The sequence below is a fragment of the Neurospora crassa genome, linkage group IV (genome assembly GCF_000182925.2).
Source record: "Neurospora crassa OR74A linkage group IV, whole genome shotgun sequence".
NCBI classification, from domain to species: Eukaryota; Fungi; Ascomycota; class Sordariomycetes; order Sordariales; family Sordariaceae; genus Neurospora; species Neurospora crassa.
This window is the reverse complement of record NC_026504.1, coordinates 4,869,142-4,889,538: the sequence shown is the minus strand read 5'-3', so window position 1 is coordinate 4,889,538 and position 20,397 is coordinate 4,869,142. Positions and strand designations below refer to the sequence as shown.

General features: G+C 50.7%; 3 protein-coding genes across 3 annotated transcripts; all 3 read left to right on the top strand.

Moving 5' to 3' along the window:
- Positions 1 to 5,578: 5,578 nt before the first annotated feature.
- Positions 5,579 to 6,482, top strand: NCU07009 (hypothetical protein; the record flags this gene model as incomplete). Its single annotated transcript, XM_956637.2, has 2 exons — positions 5,579 to 5,776; positions 6,302 to 6,482. The coding sequence occupies exons 1-2, from the start codon at positions 5,619 to 5,621 to the stop codon at positions 6,480 to 6,482; spliced, it is 339 nt and encodes a 112-aa protein (XP_961730.2). The 5' UTR covers positions 5,579 to 5,618.
- Positions 6,483 to 13,440: 6,958 nt separating this feature from the next.
- cao-1 (carotenoid oxygenase-1) lies at positions 13,441 to 15,537 on the top strand. Its single transcript, XM_956671.2, has 2 exons — positions 13,441 to 13,993; positions 14,054 to 15,537. Exons 1-2 carry the CDS (start codon positions 13,603 to 13,605, stop codon positions 15,241 to 15,243), a joined length of 1,581 nt encoding a protein of 526 aa, XP_961764.1. The 5' UTR covers positions 13,441 to 13,602; the 3' UTR covers positions 15,244 to 15,537.
- sub-2 (submerged protoperithecia-2) lies at positions 15,529 to 18,598 on the top strand. Its single transcript, XM_956670.3, has 3 exons — positions 15,529 to 16,659; positions 16,728 to 17,594; positions 17,738 to 18,598. The coding sequence occupies exons 1-3, from the start codon at positions 15,612 to 15,614 to the stop codon at positions 18,316 to 18,318; spliced, it is 2,496 nt and encodes an 831-aa protein (XP_961763.3). The 5' UTR covers positions 15,529 to 15,611; the 3' UTR covers positions 18,319 to 18,598.
- The last annotated feature ends 1,799 nt before the right edge of the window (positions 18,599 to 20,397 follow it).

Below are 20,397 nucleotides of genomic sequence, written 5' to 3'. Positions count from 1 at the left end.
CCCGCCATTACGAACGGGATGGCGTTCATCACTGTGCGACGGTTTGACGTGACGTCGGGCACCGGCATATGAGGCTAAGGGCCATCCGTCTTGGACGACGTACCAGATTTTCGCGGCATTACATAGCTGACTTAACATATTGTGATATGGTATGATGGATTTGGCCAAGCTCCTCTCCTGATGTCATATTGTTTGGAAAGTTCGGATTCCCGGGAACGTTGGACTTTGGCTGAAATGTAGACCAAAGATTTTAGGTAACGGCACCACACTCTAGTTGTAATTACTGCTGCATACAGAGTGACGAAAGCTGTCAGTTCAAGGCTCAATGATACTAGCCCAAACGTGTAGTCGTATCTGACGTGATGGAGTTGCAGAGTTCAGACGCACCAAATTGAGGGGAAAGGTCCGGTTTAAGCGACCTGCATATACACTGTAGCTGCATGGTAGGTCTATCTGCATGTAATCAGGTACCGTTATATGTCAAATGCGAGAGATCTTGGTGGACTGGGCACAGTTATCAGGACCTTATTTTGAACAGTGGCCATGACGATGGCAGGCGGTCGCTGTGTAGTGTAGCTTTGCTCGCTAGGCTAGCAAAGAATCATACCTACTGTAGGCGACTTTAGGCGAAGCGCATGAGTTTAAAGTCAGCAGAGCGGACCGGAATCATGCCAATTGGCTGGACAGCAGTGCGGCAGCAGAAAGTCAAGCTTGTACTGGTTGCCAGGCTGCCGGTGGCCGGCGATGATCGACTAAACGGTACGTCCATCTGCAAACTGACCGTACTGGCCACAGCAGACATTCTAGCGGAATTCTATTCCGTATTGGAGTGAGGTGATGTGTTCGTATATCCGCTCTCAGATCCGCTATTGTCGCAAGTGGTGGGAACCAGGCTCTCTCGCCGTAATAATGCCGTGGGCCTTCATTTCTTTGGAGGGACGTGCGACGCCGTTGAGGCGATCTCAAAGGGCATCTGATAGACTGTCAAGCTGGGGAAATGCCGAAAGGAGTAATGGTGCCGAACGAGGAGAAACATGTGGCTGCAGCGCAGAGGTAGCGCCAATTCCAGCATCACTCCTGAACTGTACAGTGACGAACACAGCCACTCTCACGGAATCGCAATGGTCGTTCGATGTGCAGCGCCCCTCGAGGTACGGGCACCATGGGTTGGAAATGGTTCGACGGACTCTCTATGGCATTGGTTGCGATGCCTCGGCTTGGAAGGATGAGGCGTTCGACATATGTAGCTAACGGAGCCCCATAGGCACCTTCGGACCCCTTGTGCGAGGGCTACTGCGTGGAAGCTTTCGTGGAACAGAGGCTTGTTCCACTATCAACCCCTTGGAGCGTCATGGCTACCCTAACAAGTATTAGCGAAGGGCGCTAGAAGCTGTTCAGAAGATTCCGCACCAGGGGAGGCTCCAGCTCGACGGTTACCCTCGTAGGTACCCTTGCTAGGCTGGCAGCATACTGTAGTATTCGACCCACGCATACATACCATGTATATACCTGAGGTGTCACTGTTCAGCGGAACGCTGGAAGGGCTGACCCGACTGGGCTGTGGTGTACCGTGATGAATGATATCAGGCAAGAAAAGCGACATGGACACATCTACATCATGCTCGACATGATGGCGCAGCTTAGAGATGGTGCCCCACCACATGCCTCAGGTAAGATGAGAAGTCGCCCCGGTAAACCTCCTCCGGGTCCTCTTCTGGGAGGAGTCTCATTTTCGCAAATGGTGTCGTGTCGACCATTTGAAGATCCTTTGTGGCCTTTGCTGATGGCTTTACACTGGTGACGTTCCATCCCGGGTTTGAAGGGTATTCGCATTCGGACCCTGAAGGCGAAGACGTCGGGGTTTGACCGTTGAGATGGTGATCCGGCAGCCAGGGACAACACAACATGTGCTCTGATCGGGGTTGGGTGGGATAAGAAATTCGTAACGGCAGAGGTCCTGGAGATGAATAACTTGAAGCTGAGTACACTAGAGGTAAGTAGGTCGAGGTGATTTCCTCTTGCAGGGAAGCATCGATTGGGTCGGAACGAAGTCCGCCATTGAAGCCAGGCACAGAAACGTGCATAATTCAAAGCAGCAATTCACAAAATTGAATTGTGGATCCAGAAGGAGCGAATGCAATAGTAGACAGGAACAAGGAGTTATGGTGCCTTTCCGAAAAGTACCTCTACTTACCTCTACGCTAGGCTTCATAGTAGGTGCCCAATCTTAGCGGAATTACCTACCTACCTAGGTACCTACCTACCTAGGCACCTACCTACCTAGGTAGAGGAGACAGGGCCGAGCAGCAGGTCGCACTTGCCCTTTACGTAGTCCCCTTGCGACTCGCACGGAAGATCGTACAGAGCGATCTTCAGTTCTTGCCTGGCATAACGGGTGAGCTCAGGCGGGGTGTTCCAGATGAAAGTGGAAAGGAGTGACAGAGAGATGGAATCTAAGGCAGATCATCAGGGCAACGGCCATCCGAGGGCAGGAACAGACTAGTAAACGTCAGTGCTCAAAGCTCCCCCTTCCCGTCCCTTCCATGGGATGATTTCATCACCCTGAAAAAAATGAAAGGTTTCTCAGGCTCCAAGCATCCGTCTAGGTCCTTTGGGCATCACCGCCGTGGATTATTTCCAAGACCCAAAACAAGCCACCGCGGGCCATCACACCAAGCACCATCTCATCTTCATAGCCGTTTCACCCGGCGCCTCTCCACATTCCGCCTTCAACGGAACCCAAGCGCTATTGCCAGTCCAACATCTCTCAGGACCTCTATGGCCGTGATGACCTCTATGCTACGGACCGGGTGGCGGAGACAAGAGAAGATCATCGAGTGACTCTTTCACGTTCCTGGGCACACCATCCTCCCGCCCCCGTCCCATTCGATTGGCCACCAGTCACTAGACCCGAGTTGGGCACATCCTATAAACCATCCTCCGACCCTATGATGGGGGATTGGTGGACACTGGGCCATGGAGCTAGTGAATATTGCGCTTTACCCCCGTCTTTTGGCCATCCTGATACCCATCGAGTGCCGCTGCATGTACTATGTAGGCTGTGAAGGCTTCTCGGCTGCTGAGGACTCCCGTCTACTTCGTCACCCCCTTCACACCGACCCCCTGTCGAACCGGTCCAAGCAAAGGAGACGGCGTCCCAGCTTGTCCATATGGGATGCAACATGGTCGAACTCACCGCCGGCCGACTGCCTCATCCAGATGTCGTCTGCTCCAGTGGCCGGTCGGAGACGTCGGAGGGAGCATGGAGCTGGGATCTCCTTTGAACTTTCAATGGTCTGTTTCGTACAACGTCGCTCCAAAGACGCCGTGCAGCATTCCGTGGCGTCAAAATGCCGCCGGCGTGTTTCCCAAGGCTGGTTGTCGATTTTCCCAGCCGAGACATCCCCCTCGTTTGCGGCGAGACGACTGGATGAACCAATGGACTCCCTCTTTTTGACCGTCTGGCTAGCTGCTGGATTGCTGCTAATTCCTCGTTTCCTCGGGCTCTTGCGCATTCCCAGCTCTTCGGGAAAGCATCATGGTCTGGGTGAGGGATCAGTTGTCAAGTCTTGCACCGACCCTTTTTAGGTTCCTAGACCTGTCCTTAAGGCCACAGCGAAAGGAAAACAGCCGGATCCAAGGTTGACGGCTGATCCGCCTCGATAAGTCGGTTCGTGATGCTCCGAATAGCCCCAAGCTACCCAATCTTAACCCCAGAAGGGTCATGATTCTGCCAAGGGACACGATTCGGCAAGGCTACAGAGGGCATAAGGGCAGGGTTCCCTCGTCAACAAAGACACAACAAGTGCGGTGTTCTGCCCGGTTCAGGTGTTTTGGCGGTTTTGTTGCCGTCGGGAATGCCCTGCTGTCTCCGACTTGGCTGATATGTCGCCAACCCTTTCCAATCCAATGGATGTCATGTCAATTGCGGCTAGTGCCGATTGGGGTGCCGAAACCGGCGGTAGGTGGTTGTTTGGCTTTCATGGATCTGTTTCGTTGTTGTCGTCGTCCTCAATCACACCAGGTACCAGGAAAACGGAAGGATTGTGATTGTCGAGAAACACGCGACACGGTGACGCTGAGGGAAACTATGTATGTAGGCCCGGAAAGACATTTGCAACACCCCACCACCCACTAAGCTGAGCCTGAGCTGTAGGCATGCATATCCATGACCCTGCACCACTTACATATGTACAAGTGCCGTAACGGTGGTATACCATGCTACATGGAAACTGCCAAGAGATGCCACATGCAACACTGAATCGAGATGCCTCCAGCGCCCTACATATCCAGTTGTACCCTAACTTATAGTGTATGTACACAGCTAGTCCTTCAAGCCACCTGAAAACAGTGCATGTACCCGGTACCAGAGATACTTGACAGGGCCAATACACCTTTACGTACCTCTCCTCTAACAAGCACCCTCCGGCCTAGGTAGTGTAGGGGTGGTACGCTAGGGCAGCACCTGGTGGAGCTAGACAATCTGCTAGGTACATGGAAACTGGAAACTCGTGGGGCCGGGTGGTGCTCACTGACCTAGTCCCTTTCCATGTCATCACTCTGCTGTTTCTCCCCATGTGGCCTGCCCCGGTCTCCGGCTCTTCACGTTGGATGTCCGGGGCCCGGACATCTGTGGTTCCAGTCAGGTTATATGTACCAGGCCTGTGGAAAGAGAATATGACGGGATCCTCTCTGCAGGGATGGAACAGGCAGGGACATGGCCATCATCTCACTTCGCCCTGCTACTCAGACCTACCTACTCTGAGGTCAATGATTTTGAGGCCGGCTACTCTATCTCCCCCATCCCCATTTTCGGGGCCCGTGTAAGGTCTATGGAACGGTGACGGACCAAGGACCCCTTCCTCTCGGATTTGGAAAACCACGCTTCGACATGCCGCTGGGTCGTCCCAACTTTTCCCACCTTGGATTTGACGGGTCGCTGTGTCAAGCTACCAGCTTTCATAGAAGCATGCTCGAACTCTCAAACGGCGGCTAAAAACACAAGAACAAAGGCCTGACCCATCTATCTCCGTTTACTTCAGTTCCATACCCGTCGAAAATCTTGAGCTTCACGTTTTACAAACACCGGCCGTTGCCCTTCACCAAACGTCCGCGGCTCCAACTTACCATAGACTCCAACCTCACCTGCTTCGGTTGTGAATCTATATCTAGCCTGGATCCTCCCTTCCATTCTTCCTCCTGAGTCCAGAAATCAGCAGTGACTACTCAGCTTTCCAAAATCCTTCCACATCTCATCTAGACTTCACTCGAACTCACCCGCGTACATTTATCTTCTTGATTGTCCAGAAAGACAACTATAGGTCGCTGTGCTTCATAAATCGGTAAGAGAGATCTTGGGAATTCCGTAATCGGGCAATCCCAATGCTCCTATCACCCAAACAGGCTTTTCCTGGCTTTCCCTCTGGTTCTAACGTCCTATCAGAGTGCATCACTTCTCAGACAAGAGTCCTCAAATAACGCCGAGGCCTAACGTTACCGGCACTGACAGCTTCATACGGGTATTGAATTTTCGAATATCCATTCCGGCAACCAACCAGGTGGCTTTAAGTTAGTCTGGCCTTCTTCGAGTGACCGAACAGCACCGTCGAACTATCATAATGGCACTTTCCAACGGCTGCGCGCACCACTTCGTCCTGATCAAGTCAGAGAGTAGCTTGATCCAATGGACATGTCAGCTATGCCAATCAGGGCCCCATTACTTCATCTATGAGTGCCGGTACTGCAAGATGAGAACGTGCCGTCCCTGCATCCCAGGGTCTGCTTAGGCCCGCTTCTGTACCTGGCCGGCACAGATCTCGGCCACTGAGGGTTTTGCCATGTCCCTTGGGAAATGGTTCTGATAGGTGTGCTTTGGGGATTAATCTAGGGCTGTGGCTGGTTGTTCTGTTGCAAGTATCGGTAAGTTGCATAAAATGAAAAGCGTTTCTGCCAATAACAGTTTCCGTTTGGAGGCTAATCGTTTTTACGGCAGGTTGTTAGCACTTGCCCGATCAGTGTCTCCAGGCAACGGGACAAACGCTACTCACAGCCAAGAACGAACCCCAATACGATGCGCGATGATTTCGTTTTTTCTGTTTTTTTTTGTTTTTTTTTGTTTTTTTTTTTCCTGGCAATCTTCGATCGGAAACCGGCGGACAACACCAGTCGAAAGCCTAACGGCCGTCGTCACACCATTATTCTCGAGCATCCTCGTAGTTCATTTTGCGATATTCCATACCTTCCCCCTTATTCACACTGACAACAGACGGTGAACACACACACACATGCACTTTACTTACAGGTATGGCATTACGGCCGCTCCTAGGGGCGGCGGATGCGTGCTTGAGAAGGAGTGTGCTATCTTCGGAAATACCGTTATCCAACTAGCGGAAGATGGCGAACCCCGGATTTCCGCTGTGTTGGATGTTGCGCCGCCCGCTGTCAGTCACTCAGTCATGCTTCTTGCGGGGAAGAACAGCTAGGCTATCAACGCTTCCAAAACGAACCTTGCCTAGTTACCGGCCGGATCCACGGGCGAATACTGGTCGTCCCCCTTTTTCCCCTTTGGCTTGTTTTCCCTCGACCTTTTGCGATGGATCATGGTTACACGTTGTAGCACGCGCGCTCAAAAAAAGACAAACAACATTCACTGGCTAGATGGAGTTTCACGGCTTTGATGGATATACCTGGTTAGACGGGACAAAGGACGGGGTTTCTAAGGAGGTTCTGGGTACGCGTCTCTCTTTCTGTTATTGCTTATTTGGTGGGATGATCAAAACGGTTTTTTAGCGTCTGTTATAGAAGGAAAGACCAGAGTCTGGTCTTGAAGGGAATATCCTGGTACGGGCTCAAAAAGGGGAGGAATGTGAAAAGGTAAAGCGCAAAGATAGGAATGATCAAGGAATGAATAGTCGATACAACCAATGGTGCCTCTGTGCTCTTAGAAGACTCGAGTAGGTACTCCACCGGACTTCCCAAAAGGGATAGATATATGTTCAACCACCGACCGTACACTATGATGATGACATGTTGAACTGCACTTACACACTTAGTTGTAAGTTGCAAAGTCCCTGAATCAGACCTCGTGTAACAAGGTCTCGTTACGGCACATTATCATTTCTTAGTTTGTAGCCTCCCTATAATAACTTGAACACTAACACTTGGCAATGATCTCTTACAAACAAAGGGCAAACTCCGAGTAAGGTATTTACTCTTTGTTTTTGTGTGTAACAGAACACAAGAAGAGTCCGAAGACACAATGAGAACCAAGCAAGCAGTAGACACTTTTACCTTTGGCGACGTTTCCAGATTTCGAGTGTCTTGCATGCATATACAGACATGCATGCCCTTGTGGTGTAACTGTGGCTTTTTTTTTTCTTGGGGGGGGGGGGGGGGGGGGGGTTTAATTCCACCTGTTAATTGTCGAATTGAGCCTCATCGCTGTTGTCTCGGACATAAGGCGGCGCACTCTTGCGACTTTCGTTTCAAATGCTGCATAGAGATGGATTAGGGAACTTGAGGGCTTGCGAGATTGTTACCATTGTTGGTGTCAGCCCTAGAATTGTAGATCTGTTGTATGTAGGTGAGGTGATGTGATGTGGCACTTTTTTTTTTTTTTTTTTTTTTTTTTTTTTTTTTTTTTTCGTTAAAGTGTAGCCGAGATTGCGTTACGTTGAACATACACACACACACACACACACACACACACACACACACACATGATCACTTACTTACATCCAGTTACATAGTTGCTGACGACCCGCTTCTAGACTAGTACTAAGCAACACAATACATATGCTGGACGACGACGACAAGACTTGACATGAAAATTGAGGCAAGTGCACGCGTTTCCTACCTCTAGGTGGTCAACCTAGGTAGATAGGTACAGATCGATGTATAACCAGAAATGAAAATCGTGAGTGCTAGGTATTATTAGGTAACGGTTTCCTCACTAGGCGCAGTCCCTCCCTTGACTCGATACTACATTTATCGTACCTATCTAGTGACGGCCAGCTTGGCAGATCAGGAAACAATAGACTTTGTAGGTACTGTGATCTTAAGCAGACATACTAACAAGAAGAGAGAGCCGAAACTGGCCAAACCGAGAAACACCCGCCATCTTCGCGAAACTCATCTTCTGTGTGTGTTTTATCTGCATGGTACTTTCCCAAGAAGCAGCTTTAGGCTGTCTGTCACTCATCCTTCATTGTGACATCGTGGCGAACTTCATAGACTTCGAAAACAAACCCTCGAGAAATCAAAGAGATTCATATATGTATCGGCCGTACAGGATGGTAGTTAGTTTCATCCACTCAGCACAACCTATCCCTAAACATATACAGTCATCCAACCAATTTCCATCCCTTTAGTCCCCTCCCCAAACCTCCGAGTTTCCGACCCTTCGGCCCGTTACAGATTGGAACGCCCCCCAAGATTCCACGGCATGGAAACTTCCATTCGATGTCCGCTTCTTCTTCTTCTTGTTGTTCCCCGCGCGCGCGCTTGCCTACAGGTACCTACCTACCTAGGCAGATACAGTGACAGTTTTTTCTTCACGCTTCCACTTAACCTTCCATCAGATTCCTTTCCTTCACTTAAACATACCCGCCCCCGCAAAACCCCGTGCGCAAGGAAAATGCCGTGCAACGTAACTCCCGCCCGCCGCGGCGGTCTGGTTTGGATTCCATATTACCTACCTACTCGCTTCGGTTCCGTCTCCCAGTGATCCCCGTAGAGGTATGTAATCCCAGTGAGTGCAGTGCCTGCGTGAGGTTCCCCGCAGAATCGGGTCCGGGTCCGGGTCCGGGTCCGGGGGCGGGGTACTGGGGGTGCGGCATCCGGTGGGTTAGTTTGTACCTAGAGAGCCTAGAGGTAGGGATTAGAGATGTAAGGACCCGGTTTGGGCTGGGGGAAGGAGCGAGGAAAACGTTTGTGAAACATCAGGAAGGTATGGGATGATGGAAGGAAGGAAGGAAGGAAGGAAGGAAGGAACTTTGAATTCATCATGGTTGCTGCTGGCTAGTTTGCGGTTAAGGTGATGTATAGGTACCTCTACCTTGGGTTCCTTTTGGGTTTGGAAGAATTCGTTGATGTTACTATAATCTTCAGATCCCAGGATATTCCTTCACACGCTCTCGCCCGACATCTTGGTACTTCGCCTTCCCATCACAACCTTGGCGCTTATCTGTCGGTATTTCCCATAGAACTGAGCAAGCCAAGTTCTCTGCTTTCTCTCACAGTGAGAGTTTGAGTTCATACCTACCTTAGGTACCTAGTAATCCGACGGCGCGTAGGGAGGATAACAGAACAGCAAGAGCAACCGACATTAGGTTTCCTTCGGCCGAGCTATCACACACTCTGGCAAGTGCTTATGGGTTCGGTTTCGATGCCGTGTTCAGGATGTACCTAAAATAGCATCTAAAAGGCGAGAAAAGAAAGGAAAAGCTGCTTGCTACCTCTACCCTCCAATTCAAGTTCGCCCTACATATCGCAAAGGTCCCACCCACCCACACACACACACACACCCACACCCACATGAAGCTTCCATCCATTATGGTACAGCTTACATGCATGACGCTAGGCGCTAGATCCCGATCTGCTTTGGCTTGCATAGCGCTAGAAGCGCAGCAATCCAACGCTACCTTTTTTTTGCATAAGATGGAATACGGGCATCTGACATATTTAGCAAATGGAGGGTTAGCATCTGCAGGGGTTTCCACTGTACGTATGGTAAGTAGAGTACATATGGCATGGTGTGATGGTGTGTGAGTGGTGTGCTCTGCTGCAGCTCGCTCAAGCAGGTACCGCAACGACGCAACAACGGCTTCCATGTAACGACCGATGAGAAGAGTTTGTACAGGTACACGGTGCGGTACTTGCACATGCGCTGTCAAATTGCAAATTGCAGTACCTTTTGGCGGGGAAGCTCCATGTGACGGCTCTTCTTACCCCACCCATCATCATTGTCATCATCGTCATCATCATCATCATCAAGGAGCTTCACGATAGTGCAAGAGCATCACCAGTGGATTAGCCCTCGAGTTCTGAAACTTGCGCCGCGGGCTATACAGTACATCCAAGGGGACGGTGGAAGGGTTCGAGCACATGCATGGCATGCATACCACTAACCGGACCAAGTCCCGATGCTGGAAACAGCTGGAACCAAACCATGGTAACGGGGGACAGTGACAGTGGCGGTGTCCAGAACTTGATTCGCTTATACGAGGCTCTCTATGCTTTCTTGGCAGGACGAGATACAATCCTTTTGGCAGGACGGGATATAGTAAAGGGATATCAAACTATGTATGAGCAGGACGGGATGCACTATCGGGTCTGTTACTTGCTTGACTCGATTGGGAATCTTTAGCGTAAAGCCGGGACTGGCACTGATGTATGTATGTGTGCTCCGGGTAGATCGAAGAAATGGGCTGACTGTTGGCTCGGCTTTCACTCGTAAACCGACCTGCAAGAAATCCCAACTTGAGTAACCGAGTGGGACTGAAGGGAAGTGGGTAGTTAGAAAAAAGAAAAAAAAAAAAAAAAAAAAAAAAAGAACCGGAGGTAGCTCCGTAGCCCCCGCTGTCAACCAACTCTAAATTACACTCCAGCGATCCTTCCATGACACTTAACCTCTCTGCGTTGGGGTTTTCCCTGCTCGCGAAATATGCAACAAGATCTAAACGGAAACCCAGAGCGGAGTAACAGGTAGCCATCTCATGAGTTCATTTGTCTCATCATGAAGTTTCCTCTCGCGTATAAAGCGGAGAGTGTCTTTCGAAGGCCTTCTTCGATTATCCTTGTTATTGAAATCTCCATTACGATGACATGCATGCAGCAAGCACCGTAAGTATTCCACCAAAATGTAACTACCTATGAAAACGAGAACTGAGCTCTGGCAGAAGAGGGTGTGAATAGCCGGTGGGAAGCAAAACGTTCTTCGGATATTTTTTTCGGTGCACTACAAATGACAACCACGGAAGGGGTTCAGGAAAGATCTGTAATCACTGATGGGAAATAATAATAATAATAAGGAATACGTACCCGACAGTACTGATACTTTGGCCCATACCTCTCCCACATACCCAGGCACGTTCAAGTCCAAACCATTCACAAGATATCTACTACTCCGAAGCAGCCACATATAATACCGGAGCGGCTTTCCCTAGTCACATTTCTACCCAACAACGAGACATCCATCCATCCTAGTTCCATCGCGTCTCTAAAATGCCCCTTCGAAACGAACCGAAAACATCCTCCTCGTAATCCATCCTATGACGGACCGCTTCTGAATGAAAGATAAAGGACATCCTCCCTTCTTTGGCCTTGTCATAATCCGAAACATAGAACAACCAAAATGCTCTTTCGTTTTAACCGAGCGTTACACAAGCGCCTACCCAGGAGGAAGCGATATGACCCAGGGCCGTTGAGGACATCTCATCACATAGGTGGTTAGGAGGTGCCTTCGAACCTAAGGATGCGCCAAAGAGCAAATTGAATGGTTTGCTACAATCAGTCCGTCCGTGCAGTGCATCGCTGTTATCGGTCGACGACAAACGGAGGACGGGACGGGATGGAAAACGATTATAATTTTTTTTTTCTCTTCTCTCTCGCCTACAATAACCCAGGTAGTTCGCCTAATCGCCTTATGTGCAAGGACCCGTCTTCCCGTCTCTTGATGCCAGGGCAATGGGAAAAGCTTTGGTTCAAAGTGTGCGCCGAACCAGTGATGTGGTTCGCAACTTTGCCTGCGGACTGGACTGAAATCCACGGGCGGTTTTGTGCTCTCTCTTGCTAGGTACTTCAGAACTTTGTCTGGTTCTAGAAAGTCATTGCGTTTGTTGCAGTATCTTTATTGACTGTAGACTTTGTCGGAAAGGGTTTCCCTTCATCTTCAATATCTCTCTCAAAAAGGAGGCCAGAAAGCATTGACTGTGCGATGCGTCGGTAGGTATCTGCTTCGACCTTTGAGCTTACCTCCACGTCCAGGCCAGTCAAACTGCCCTCTAAACCTACCCTATCCATACGATTTAAATGCGCTGTATACCTACTCGGACATTCCCTTTCTCTCTGCATCCTTCGTGACCCCGTGGAACAGCTTTTTTTCTTCTTTTTTTTTTTTTTTTTTTTTTTTTTTTTTTTTTTTTTCCTTTGATTCTTACTCCCTCGTCATGCGGCCTGTACACCTCTAGAGCCATCGCAAGCACATACCGTCCGTAGACGTGAAAGTCAGCAAACAAAACAAAAACACATCAAACACCAGCATTCCAAGCGGCTGTCTAAATTCCCGGGACACCGTATTGCCTCTTCGGGACTGCTAGCATGGACGCGTCGAGGCGAAGGGTGGTTTTCCAGAGTTGAACCCCAACCGAGCGCTGGTTGCTCGTGGATGTAATCGTACAGATCGAAGAAGGAGAAAGGAAACACTGGGCTCGACAATGGCCTAGACGTGTTCTTCGCTCACTTACGTTCATTCTGTGAAGATTCGAGAATGACGAAACCACGTATTATTGCACCGCTCACTCGGTAGGTACCTTTTTCATCGACGAGTTTGCATACTGCTTTGCACCTTTGTGGAAAAGGGGACATGAGGGAGAAGTTATCTGCTTACCTACATGCAGCATTCCTGCCCCGTGAGATATGGTCCACAATGACTGCTTGTACCGGTCGTGGCAACCTTGACTACTACCTCTCGGGCTTCCTTCATCCGATTTGGCCGGATGGCACCGCTCGGGGTATGGTCAGTCAGCTCCAGTCACCCAAAGGCCACACATCTCCATAGAACGGCTCCCCATTTGATCATTCAAAATTGTCTAGGACGACAATAGTGACTATGGAAAAGGTTGTGGCATCAAAGGAAGGTGGAGGGAGTATGTGGTTAGGTGGTGCGGCCATGATGGACGTTCAAATTGAGTGAAATTAGAACCAAAATGGTGTTTTTAGCAGCAAGGAACGTGAGACGCGAGCTTCACTACCCCCAGAACCTCTGGCCGTCTTCATGTCTGGATAGAGAGAGCACGGCCATGGAGTTATGATATTCTCATTCCAATGGACCTGGCACAGTATCACTTGACACAAGACAATCCCGAACGGCCGGTATCTCCACCTTCACCCCCCAGAAATGGAAGTCAAGGTGGGCGGAGAAAGACCTTGGGGTAGGTGTCAAGAGGGACAGACGGTGAAGTGAAGAAGCATGGACCGAGGGCGTCGTCCCGAGAGGAGAGAAGAGGTCTCGGGGAAAGGCCGCGGACCAGCGGGGGTGACCAAGGTGGTGTCGGAAGCTGGCCCGGACTATCCCCGACCCGACCCGATCCCCGACCCCCGACCCCTAGCTCATCGGCGTGTCGACCAATGCGATACTGTACCAACCACAAAGTTAGACTCGGGCGGGGATAACGTCGTAGTCGACTAGCAGTGCCAGTTAAGTGGCTTAAGTAGAATAGTCTGTTGCGCATGGCATCTGATTGGCATGAGTTTTCGCATATATAAACTTGGGAGAATTGCTCTCAGGAAAGTCCACACCACCTCGAAGCAAACGTATCACTTCTACAAATTCCGTTTCATTGTCTCCTTCAACTCTGCTGTTCTTAGCTTGCCTGTCCCGTTATGGCTGAATACGTCTTCTCCGATGCGCCCAAAGACAGCCATGGCAATGGTGTCAAGGACGCGGTCCCTGGAAAACAACCGGAAGAGCTTCCACCGGCGCCGAGGTACTTTCAAGGCGAGAACACAGCGGGTTTCATGAGACCGGTCCGATTCGAAGGCGACATAACCAATTTGGAGGTAGTCGGAGAAATCCCCAAGAGCATAGAGGGCACCTTCTATCGTGTCATGCCGGAACCACACTTGCCATCTTTCATTCCCAATGATCCGTGGTTCAATGGCGACGGCAACATCAGTGGCTTCTACTTCAAGGATGGCCATGTCGACCTCAAGCAGCGTTATGTGCGGACCGAGAAGTTCGTCCGTGAGGCAGAAGCACGCCGATCCCTGCTGGGTGAGTAGCATCACTGTCTTGCATCATGGCAGCTGAAGCGCTGACATACAAGTCGCTCAGGCAAATACAGAAACAGATACACCGACCTAGTCGAGTTCAAGATCCGGTCAACTGCCAACACTAACATTGTCTACTGGCGTGGCCAGCTTCTCGCACTCAAGGAGGACTCACCGCCCTACGCCATGGACCCCGAGACGCTCGAGACGTTTGGCGTCTATGACTTTGACGGGCAGCTCCCGAGCCTCACGTTCACAGCACACCCCAAGTTCGATCCGGTGACGCGGGAGATGGTGTGCTTCGGATACGAGGCCAAGGGAGACGGCACCCGTGACATCTGCTACTACAGTTTCGGACCCGACGGCAAGATCGCCGAGACAGTCTGGCTGGTGAGCCCGGTGTGCGGCATGATCCACGACTTTGCCGTCACCGAGAACTTTGTCATTTTCCCCATCATACCCCTCGTGTGCGATGTAGAGCGCATGAAACAAGGCGGCGACCATTGGCAGTGGGACTACAGCATTCCCATGTATATCGGAGTCTTGCCGCGCAGAGGAGCTCAGGGCAGCGATGTCAAGTGGTTTGAGGCGCCGCATGGATTCGCCGGCCACGTTGCAAACGCATTCGAGGACGACAAGGGCCACATCCAGCTCCAGATGGCCTACGCCAAGGACAACGTCTTCTTCTGGTGGCCAGACGCGAACGGCAAGGGGCCCAGGCCGGGCGAGGTGGAAGCGCACTTTGCCAATTTCGTGCTCGACTACCAGTCAGACAAGCTTCCGCTGGCAGAGCCGACATATCTGGTGGACGACGACATGGAGTTTCCGCGTATTGATGACCGCGTGGCGACGCGAAAGCACAAGCACACCTTCTTCTGCATCTTCGACCGCAAGCCCGGGGTGACTGACTTTGAGTTTGTCATGCCGCGCGCAGGAGGGGGCGCGCCCATGTCGAACGGCCTCGCTCACTTGAACCACGAGACGGGGGACATTCAGCGGTACCTTCCCGGACCGCGCAAGCTCACGGGCGAGTGCATATTCATCCCGCGCAACTCAGAGGCGGCGGAGGGCGATGGATATGTGATGGTGTTGCTGGCCAACTACGAGGACATGTGCAGCGAGCTCGCCGTGTTGGACACCAAGGACTTGACCAACGAGGTGGCCCTCATCAAGTTGCCGGTACGGTTGAGGCCGGGTCTGCACGGTAACTGGGTCGACAAGTCGGATGTTGATGGACACCCGGCGCCTCTTTGATGTTGTATGATGTTGTATGGAGAGAGAGAGAGAGAGAGAGATGTTGTGTTGTGTCGACGGGATGAGGTGACGTGTTTTTGGAAAAGAATGAATTGCCGTTACGGGTCGGTGTGTGTTAGCGCTTATAACATGGACCACATGCCGACTGGGGCTCCGTATCGTGCATTAGCGCGGCCGTCAGCAGGTGGGGTGCCTGAGCTTTTAGAACTACAGTGGTATGCAGGCAGATAGCAAACATATCACCGTACAAATCAAACACCACCTCTACGCTTATACCTTTAATTTATTCATCACCACATCAAAGCGTCATCACCACAAGGTCTAAGAATCCCAGTGAGTCTTCACGTACAAAGAGTACACATCCATGGATGAGGACCGTCCAAGGAAGCGCGTGCGCGTTTCCATTGCCTGTCACAACTGCCGAAATCGCAAGTCACGGGTACGTCCTTTCCAAACAGTTTACACAGAGAGCTCGAGGCAGACATGTGGTCAACCAGCATCTCACATCAGCAATACGGGAACAGTGTGATGGCCAACATCCCAGCTGTGGTCGATGTAAAGAGCTCGACGCACCCTGTGTCTATGACGAGCCACCGGCACCACATCACCGCCCAAGGTCAAGCACCACAGACACTCCTCCTTCGGACATCCTTTCCAGGTTGAGTGCTCTTGAAGACCGAATCAATGCTAGAGGTACTGAAGCCAGCCGTCAACATGCTACCCAGGACGACGGCGACGACATCGATGCCCAAGAAGACACGCGCGAGTCTAATGGCAGCTCGAGCAATGGACCGCTGGATCCGCCTACGATGACAGGGCTCCCACGTTCACACCAGGAAAATGTCCATGTCGATGGCATGGGCGAGGTTCAACTGACTGATGATGGAGAGAATTGCACATATTTTGGTCCTTCTTCCAATGTTGCCTTGGTACGCCAACTTTCGCTAGCCTTGACTCGGGCTCAAAGCCAAACCTCTCGCTCGCGAGCTATGCCGACCTCTGCAACTTCACTCGCATCTTCAAGGTATTCGTCACTTCAACAGCCGCGTTCAGAGAGCGGACGACAAGATCCCTTAAATGGCGGAGTCAAAGCTGGATCCAGACCTGGCCATCATGTCCCTCCCGAACCAGAAGCCACCAACATCATTCACGAATACTTCAGCACCATAGGCCTTTTCTTCCCCGTCATTCATCAAGACTCATTCATGAGCACCTACAACGACCTGCGGAAGAAAGGGTTCATGGGCGCTCGCCGCGTGTGGCTGGCTCTGCTCTACATGATCATTGCCACCGTGTACCGTACCAATTCTCCCTCTACTCCCTCCGAGACATCGGCCGAAACCTCGGAAAGATACTTTCAGTGGGCCAAGGACCTGGTCATGCCACAGTTCCTGATCTCGTCCAGTTTAGAAACCGGTAAAGGATTCCGGTTCTAACTTATGTCCAGCAACCGCCCGCTAACATATTACCCCCTTCCTATATAGTACAACTCCTGTGCCTCATGATCGAGTATCTTCATGGGTCTTCCCAATCAGCCCAGCTCTGGACCTTACACTCGTTGGCCGTCAAGTCCGCTTTGCAAATTGGGTTGCACTCAGCCGATGCCTCTCGACACTTGACCCTTCTCGAGCGTGAGATGCGTAAGCGAACGTGGTTCTTGATTTTTATGAACGATAACAACCTGAGCGCCAAATTCGGTCGGCCCATGACCATCCCTCCCTCTCTTCAGAAACGACTGGAACCCCCACTAGACATCAACGAACATTTTCCCACCATGTACGCAAGCCGAGCCGTTATCGCCACGAGCGTAGATGCCTTTAAATGCGGTGTCCAACTCTCACATATCACATGTCAATTGGTATCCCAGCTATACGACGACAACGCAGGCGGCAGCTCCCTCAACCACGTCAACACCTTCGACACCCTTCGTTTGGCCTTTGATTTCTCATGGAAGTTATCCCAATGGCACCAGTCTGTACCACCAGACTTACGGCCTCAAAACCTAACTACGGAAACTCCTCCTCCTGTCCTTGAATCATCATCATCATCATCATCACCAAGCATCGAAGCCCAACGTCTAAGAGCCGTTCTCGGCCTTCGGTACTACGGTTTATGCACCCTGGTCGAGCGTCCAGTTCTGCTAAAGTTTCTCGGATTCCAGCCGGAACCTGGGCATGGGCAGGGTGACGTCGACACGAACGTGGCACTACTGCGCGAGTCCGGTGTAGTATCCCTGCGGAGATGTATACGTGCCTGCAGAGAATGTATAGCGCTTGCAAAAGCGATTGTGGACCGGTGGCAGAACCAGAAGGTGCTGCTTTCGGGAGCTTGGTGGTTGACTGCTTATCATGGTATGTACCTCTAAGTTCATTCGTTAGCACTCACTTACTCCCTTCCGGCCCCTTGATGTTTTGCTGCCTGCTCTTGTGATGGGGGCGAAGGTCACTTAACTACGAACTATACCAATCTCATCTCTAACTAACTTACCTCACAGCTTTCGGCGCCTCCCTAACTCTCTACACCGTCCTCCTTATTGCCGGCACAAAGCCCTCCTTCTCCAACCTCCTCAGTGACTCCGAACTCACCACGGTGCGCTCCGCCCTCAGCGACGCCGTCGACTTACTCTCCCGCTTCGGCGAAAACAGCCTCGTCATTTCGCGGTGCCACGATTGTCTGGTGAACTTTCTGCGTGCTTATGACTTGGTTGTGGTGGAGCAGCAGCGGCAGCAGAAGCAACAACAGGAATCACAATCGACAACAGTAGCAGCAACTGTGCAGACCAGTAGAAACTCTGATCACACTTCTTCTTCTCAATCGTTGCCGCCGCAGGGGCAAGGGCAGGGGGTGCATGTGAATGTGATAGGGGATGGTAACGGCGTGTCATTGACGTCGTCGTCGTCGTCGTCGTCGTCGTCGGGGGGGTATGTTGGAGTCTTGGGGACCACGCTCCCCCCGAATAATGGTGATGTAGATTATTACACCGGCGCTCCCTTGACTAGTATCGCCGCTTTGGGTGATTTTACTGGCGTTCCTTTGGACTTTGGCCACTGGGGGGATCCGCTGCCTTATATGTAATTAATGTGGCTCACGTTCCGTCTACATTACATTGAGATGGAATTGTGTGTGTTTTAGGGGTGCATGTGAATAAGCTAGTGTAGTTACTGCCATGAGGATCAATTGCCGAGCAGTCCGGCAGTTATATAGGGTGGTGGTTGGCTGGTCCATCGGTATTCAACATCGGGGAAGCCATCGGCCGGCTTGTGGAAGGTCGGCGCGTCGGGTGTTCCGATCTCGTTCCCCGACCCGCCCGACTACCCGACGTGCACATCCTCAGTTTAGTGCCGCTCAAGAATTCAAGTAGTGATTGGTAGCAGATCGACGATTTCAGCGAGATTGAGGACCCGGTTTGCTCAAAATGGTATCCTACAGATGAAAAAAGTCATTGTTAGATTCTAATCCATGTCGGCGCCAAAATGGCATGTCCGCACCGTTACCTCCCTTAAAGATGGGATCTCGAGTTTTCTAGTACACTATCCGGAAATATGAGACCACGTACCTTACTACCTACCTGATGATTGTATATGAAGATTTGGTTACAGAACAAGGCATTGTGTTGAAATAGAACAAAACACCATATAAACCAGACCTGGATAGCTGCCCACATGATACTCGTACGTGGGAGCAAGTCTGCCGTTATACATAGCAGGTCTGTGAGAACTTTTCCACTGAATGAACAACACAATTTTCGAACATCAGCTATGGAACACCAGGATAATTTACCTTTAACTTATTCATCTTGTTCTTCTTTTTAATCTCTTTCGGTCAAGAACAAATCTGTACATCAATTCACAAGACGAAAGAGGTTACCTCTACGGAGCAAATTCTTAGCAAGACTGATAGAAAGCTCAAGTGCATTCCAAACAGACAACAATGACTTGTCCAAGTAAATTGATCCCCTTCTCCGAGATCCGAATGCACGCCTTCCTTTTATCCACGAGGACGTACAGATCTACATCAAGACCTGCTATAGCGACCTTTCGAGGTAAGCCCGGCTGATCCAGTCTGCTCCTGTCTATCTGACCGCTAAATTTCTGACGACCCCTGACCAAGGCAGAAAGTGCAACAACACCCCATGTTAGTATACTGCGAATGAGATAGTTAATAAATGGCAATGGAGTCAAGGATAGCTATGGCGGTGGCTACCCTATGTGTTGGAGAGGTCCAAGAGACCTTCAACTCAGTCGTTCTTAGCAGGTTGGATCCCTAGAGGTTGCGTGCGAAGTGTGGTCAATAACACTGACAATAACAATAACAAAACGATTGGAGAGACCAAGAGACTTCGAATTAAAGTTGGATCTAACGTGATACCCCAGAAGACCCAACCAACAAACCAACCCCGTTTGTCTCAGCCACTTGAAGCCATGAAGCCATTTTCTTTGGTTAATATGACATCAGTGACTACCTAGCTAGGTAGGTACCCTTCCAGAAGGCGCTGGGGAAGCTTTGCCAGCTCATCAGTTACCTTGACTATAAAAAAAGGCTGGGGGTTAGTGCCTAGTCTTTTCGAAGGTCTCAGAATCTTTCCAATGTCTCAAATCCTTCTCTCAATGTCTTAAGCCACTTTTTCTTTCCTCCGAAAACAAGCATACCAGAAAAAGCATCATGGAAATCATGATGTTCTCGTGGACCGAGGAGATCGGGTTACTCAAAAAAAGAAGCCCCCGATCCCAGGCTTCGCAGGTGTTTCTACCGCCAAGATCGAATAGGTCACCTGGTGTGACGAACACCTTCAACAGCAGCAAACTACCGACCGACATCTTTTCGTTACCGGTTTTACCTACGAGAGAGAAGGTCCCTCAAGAGTCGTAGACGGATCAAACGAAGGGGTCCGTGAATCGATGACCTGTTTTGTCGGTTTGGTGATCCCCTTTCTGGGATTGGAAATGGACGTGGCCTGGCTACCTAGAAATTGATTCCATCGTGTGGCATGCTTCGGAAACACCACATCAGGGTTGCCGAGGTTTGGTTCCAGCCTGTCCCTGACAAGATGTGAAAGCTCCATGATTTTGAGATGGCTTGCGCTTTTGGTAAAGGAGGTAAAAGTCGGGTGGAAGAAAGGATCGTGACTGAATCCGGTCCATCTGACCCAGCTTT

Excerpts from the sequence above, each read along its gene's own strand:
- cao-1 (XM_956671.2), top strand. The coding sequence starts at position 13,603 with ATGGCTGAATACGTCTTCTCCGATGCGCCCAAAGACAGCCATGGCAAT. Across the intron at positions 13,994-14,053 it reads AGCACGCCGATCCCTGCTGG|GCAAATACAGAAACAGATAC; the intron begins GTGAGTAGCATC and ends CAAGTCGCTCAG.
- sub-2 (XM_956670.3), top strand. The coding sequence starts at position 15,612 with ATGAGGACCGTCCAAGGAAGCGCGTGCGCGTTTCCATTGCCTGTCACA. Across the intron at positions 16,660-16,727 it reads CTCGTCCAGTTTAGAAACCG|TACAACTCCTGTGCCTCATG; the intron begins GTAAAGGATTCC and ends CTTCCTATATAG. Across the intron at positions 17,595-17,737 it reads GTGGTTGACTGCTTATCATG|CTTTCGGCGCCTCCCTAACT; the intron begins GTATGTACCTCT and ends CTTACCTCACAG.